Source organism: Papaver somniferum, unplaced genomic scaffold (assembly GCF_003573695.1).
Source record: "Papaver somniferum cultivar HN1 unplaced genomic scaffold, ASM357369v1 unplaced-scaffold_3, whole genome shotgun sequence".
In the NCBI taxonomy this organism is placed as follows: Eukaryota; Viridiplantae; Streptophyta; class Magnoliopsida; order Ranunculales; family Papaveraceae; genus Papaver; species Papaver somniferum.
Window position 1 is genome coordinate 2,678,744 of NW_020641039.1, and position 5,091 is coordinate 2,683,834.

At 42.3% G+C, this 5,091-nt stretch overlaps 1 protein-coding gene across 1 annotated transcript; it reads right to left on the minus strand.

Moving 5' to 3' along the window:
- Window positions 1–304: 304 nt before the first annotated feature.
- On the minus strand, window positions 305–3,647 carry LOC113341591 (mucin-2-like). The gene has a single exon (XM_026586414.1). It carries the CDS (start codon window positions 3,617–3,619, stop codon window positions 560–562), a length of 3,060 nt encoding a protein of 1,019 aa, XP_026442199.1. The 5' UTR covers window positions 3,620–3,647; the 3' UTR covers window positions 305–559.
- Between the last annotated feature and the right edge of the window lie 1,444 nt (window positions 3,648–5,091).

Genomic DNA, 5,091 nt, shown 5'->3' on the forward strand with positions numbered 1-5,091 from the left:
CTATAGTAAACACCATAATTTGGTACAATTGGAAAAAAAAAAGGTTGGCAAAGAAAAAGAAAGAAAAGAGAAATAAGTATGGTTGATATCACTATTGTATATAATGCCATTCATCTGGACTTGTAAGATGATGAAACGCAATCGATACAGTTCATTCATGAGTTACCATTCTGTACACGGCCATGAGGGCGCAAAACTTGTGTACAAAGACGGATTTATGAATGTCCCTGTGCGGTACAAATTGGGTGAAAGATCATGTCCAATGGCAACAGAAATGTGAAATAATAATATGGATATTCAAGTATATACTCTAAAACAACATTGAAAGTTTTATTAAATTTCCTCTCACTCCTTTCTAGCATTTGATGCCCAAACTCCTTACATGACTGTTAACTGTCACTAAGTGAATTTTTTTCGTTCACCTCCAATGCGAGTTCGTAGTGGGTCAACAAAATGTGACACAGATATTACAATTATCAGAAAATGAAAAAACAGAAAGTAGATAAATAGAGGATAATGTTCCCCACTAAGAATTATTCCATGCAAGCAGGCAGCCAAACTATGAAGGACATGTGAATTCAGGAGGCGGGTGCTTCCCACAGTCTTGGATGAGCACTTGAAGAGCGATAGGTAAGACAATGTCTATGTTGAGCAGCTTGGCTTTAATGGTGGTGCAAAGACAAAGGGCTGCGTCCAAATCTGCGATTCCTGCTAGGAGCGGACAACATTTTTCTTTAGCGCTACCCCCGATAACAATTCCAAGTATTCCGCCTAACACATCTACACAGCCTCCTAATTTAAGAATGTCAACTGGGCACATCTCTTGAGCCATTGGTGGTGGTGATGTTGTTGGCGGTGTTGGTGTTGGAGTTGGTGTTGGTGGTGTTGGAGTTGGTGGAGGTTTCGTAGTTGGCGGTGTTGGAGTTGGAGTTGGGGGTGTTGGTGTTTGAGTTGGTGGTGGCATCATAGTTGGCGGTGTTGGTGCTGGGCTAGGCTTTGCATTTGTTGGACAGGTGAATCCCGAAGGTGGGTTCTTGCCACAATCATTGATTAGCACATTAAGAGCAATAGGCAAGACGATATCAACATTAAGTAGCTTGGCTTCAATTGCGGTGCAAAGACAGAGAGCGGCATCCAAATCCGCAACTCCTTGCAACAATGGACAACATTTTTCCTTCGCACTACCACCTATTATAATCCCTACAATACCACCCAACACATCTACACAACTACCTAATTTCAAAATGTCTACTGGGCACATTCCTTGACTCATTGGTGGTGGTGCTGTCGTTGGAGGTGTTGGGGTAGGTGGTGGTGTTGTTGTTGGTGGTGTGGGTGTTGGAGTTGATGGTGGTGTGGGTGCTGGAGTTCTTGGTGGTGTTGGTGTTGGTGGTGTGGGTGTTGGAGTTGATGGTGGTGTTGGTGTAGCAGATTTTGGTGGTGGGCTTGCATTTGTAGGACAGGTGAATCCAGAAGGAGGGTTCTTTCCACAGTCGTTGATCAACACATTCAGAGCAATAGGTAAAATGATGTCAACATTAAGTAGCTTGGCTTCAATGGCAGTGCACAAACAAAGAGCTGCATCCAAATCCGCAATTCCTTCCAACAATGGGCAACATTTATCCTTTGCACTACTACCTATTATTATCCCCACTATACCACCCAACACATCTACACAGCCACCTAATTTAACTATGTCTACTGGGCACATTCCTTGACTCATTGGTGGTGGAGTTAACATTGGAGGCGTTGGTGTTGGAGTAGGTGGTGGTGTTGTTGTTGGTGGTGTCGGTGTTGGAGTTGGAATTTTTGGCGGTGTGGGTGTTGGAGTTGTTGGTGTTGGTGGTGTTGGAATTTTTGGCGGTGTGGGTGTTGGAGTTGCTGGTGTTGGTGGAGCAGATTTTGGTGGTGGGCTTGCATTTGTAGGACATTTGAATCCAGAAGGAGGGTTCTTTCCACAGTCGTTGATCAGCACATTCAGAGCAATAGGTAAAATGATGTCAACATTGAGTAGCTTGGCTTCAATGGCAGTGCATAAACAGAGAGCCGCATCCAAATCCGCAATTCCTTCCAACAATGGGCAACATTTATCCTTTGCACTACTACCTATTATTATCCCCACTATACCACCCAACACATCTACACAACCACCTAATTTAACAATGTCTACTGGGCACATTCCTTGACTCATTGGTGGTGGAGTTAACATTGGAGGCGTTGGTGTTGGAGTAGGTGGTGGTGTTGTTGTTGGCGGTGGCGTTGTTGGTGGTGTTGGAATTTTTGGCGGTGTGGGTGTTGGAGTTGTTGGTGTAGGTGGAGCAGATTTTGGTGGTGGGCTTGCATTTGTAGGACAGGTGAATCCCGAAGGTGGGTTTTTGCCACAATCGTCGATCAGCACTTTAAGAGCAATAGGCAAGACAATGTTAACATTAAGTAGCTTGGCTTCAATGGCGGTGCAAAGACAAAGAGCCGCATCCAAATCAGCAACTCCTTGCAATAATGGACAACATTTTTCCTTAGCACTACCACCTATAATTATCCCCACTATGCCACCCAACACATCTACACAAGCACCTAATTTCAAAATGTCTACTGGGCATTGTTCTTGACTCGTTGGTGGTGGTGTTACTGCAGGAGGCGTTGAAGTTGGTGGTGGTGTTGTTTTTGGTGGTATTACTGGTGTAGGATTTGGTGGTGGTGTCGTTTTTGGCGGTGTTACTGGTGTAGGAGTTGGTGGTGGTGTTGTTTTTGGCGGTGTTACTGGTGTAGGAGTTGGTGGTGGTGTCGTTTTTGGCGGTGTTACTGGTGTAGGAGTTGGTGGTGGTGTCGTTTTTGGCGGTGTTACTGGTGTAGGAGTCGGTGGTGGTGTTGTTTTTGGCGGTGTTACTGGTGTAGGAGTTGGTGGTGGTGTTACTGGTATAGGAGTTGGTGGTGGTGTTTTTTTTGGCGGTGTTACTGGTGCGGGTGTTGTTGGTGGTGTTAGTGCTGGTGGTGTTGGTGTTGGTTTAGGTGTAGGAACTGTTGGTGGTGGTGTATGTGTTGGCGGTGTTGGTTTAGGTGCAGGAGCTTTGGGTGGTGGTGTTTGTTTTGGTGGTGTCGGTTTAGGTGTTGGAACTTTTGGTGGTGTTGGTACAGTTGTTGGGGATTTTGGTGGTGGTCTTGGTTTCGGGGTGGGAGTTGTTGGTGGTGGATATGGTTTCACAATCGGTGGAGAAGGTGGTGGCTTAGCTTTGGGAGGAGTAGGTTTTTTTATTGGTGGTTTGACAGTAGGAGACTTCTTTGGTGGTTTGACAGTTGGAATCTTCTTTGGTGGTTTGATAGAGGGAGACTTCTTTGGTGGTTTGATAGTTGGAGACTTCTTTGGTGGTTTCACAGTCGGAGTCTTCTTTGGTGGGGATACTGATGGGGGTTTAGCATGTGGAGGCTCAACAGGTGGTGGTTTTGGTACATAAGGTTTGGGAGGAGTAGGAGAAGGAACTTTGGGATGGCTTTTAGGAGGGAGTTTAGGCACTTTAGGAGGAGGAGTTGGAATTTCACAAGTTGGGCAAGCAACTGAAATAGTGACTAGAGCTCCTAAATTCAAAAGGAAAATGAAGAGACTACTGAGTATGAACTTCATATCTCTAGTCTAGGTAGTGAAGAGGATAGGGCAGTTCTACTTAATTCATTCCTAGGTAGGTATACTTATAGTGTGTGAAATGTACCGAGAGAGTAAGATATATATTTTCACAGTCCGTTAGGTACGTAATTTTTGCACTTGTAGGATAATATATATCTAGCTACGAACAGCAATTTCAGCCACAACAATTGACAACCAGCGTATTATGGGCAACTAGTAGTCTTGGTTCTTGGATTCCATAGGACTGCCGCAGCTAGTTGTCTATATAATTTGGATCTACTCGAAAAGTTTCATCATTGCATTAAATTTTTGGGTCTACATTCTAAGCAAGCAGTCGTCTGACCTATTTCAAGCAGTTTTGTAGTATTGTATGTCTCTCCATGATGCAGTCACGTTCATGCATTTACTGGCATCCCAAACTTACGTTCCCACAATGGCACAGAGACTTTAAGGCTGAATTTGGATATATACCAATCGACATACCATTACAAAATCCAGTTTGTACAATGTTAAAGATTTTCAATGTATATACAAAATTCAAAGAAAAGAGTTTGTAATCTTATAGCTTGTAATAGAATAGATTAAGATATTATCATGGCCCTAGACATCCTTGAAAATTTGGGGTTCTCTTAACAAGTTAAGTGAGAAAAGATCCAGTTGCGTCATGGTTATGGCAGTAATACGGGACTTCCAGGCCATGAACACTAAGGGCCATGGAAACTTGGAGTGTTTTTGACGTTCAGAATGTGCAAATTGCAATTGTATCACGTGAAAGTCCTAAGAAAAACAAAAAGCAAGTGACCCATGCAAAGTCACGTCCCACATCCTCAAACTTTTACAATAACCACTTGCAAAGACGCAGCATGAATCTTTCAGTCTGCAACTCAAACTTGATTATGCACGTACGCTGAACCAGTGCATAGTAGTGTAACGGTCTATAGTTAATTTGACATCCGGTAACGCTTAATATAGTAGTTCATATTCTTTCCTTAATTCTACAAAAAAGGATAGTTTCATCTTTTTATATTTTCTTAAGTAAACAAAGAAAGGATATTTTTCAAAAAGAAATTTTCTTTTAAGAATCGAATATCCACTGGTTTGGTTTGGCTGAATCTGTTGTGTGAATTTCCGTGTTGAATTAGCGGTACTAATCCATGACAACCATTGCGTAAATTGGACAGACTTGTGGGTGTTATAATCTAGACTATACTGAGGTGTTTTGACTTTCTTGATTGAGAATTTGGGTTGATTGATCAATATACTTTGAATTCATTTTAGATTCATTTAAATTCGATGATGTGGTCTTAAAAAATCCCTACGTAAGAGGCAAGACAAAAACTGAAATGTCAGTGATGTTGATAAAACTTGCAACAAAAATAAGTAATTACACAACTGTCGACAAGTAAGATTGATGAATCAATATAAACGTAGGAAAAGAAGACATTACTTCTAAAGTGTTTTTGTTCGATAAT

Coding starts and splice junctions, on each gene's coding strand:
- LOC113341591 (XM_026586414.1), bottom strand. CDS start 3,619: ATGAAGTTCATACTCAGTAGTCTCTTCATTTTCCTTTTGAATTTAGGA.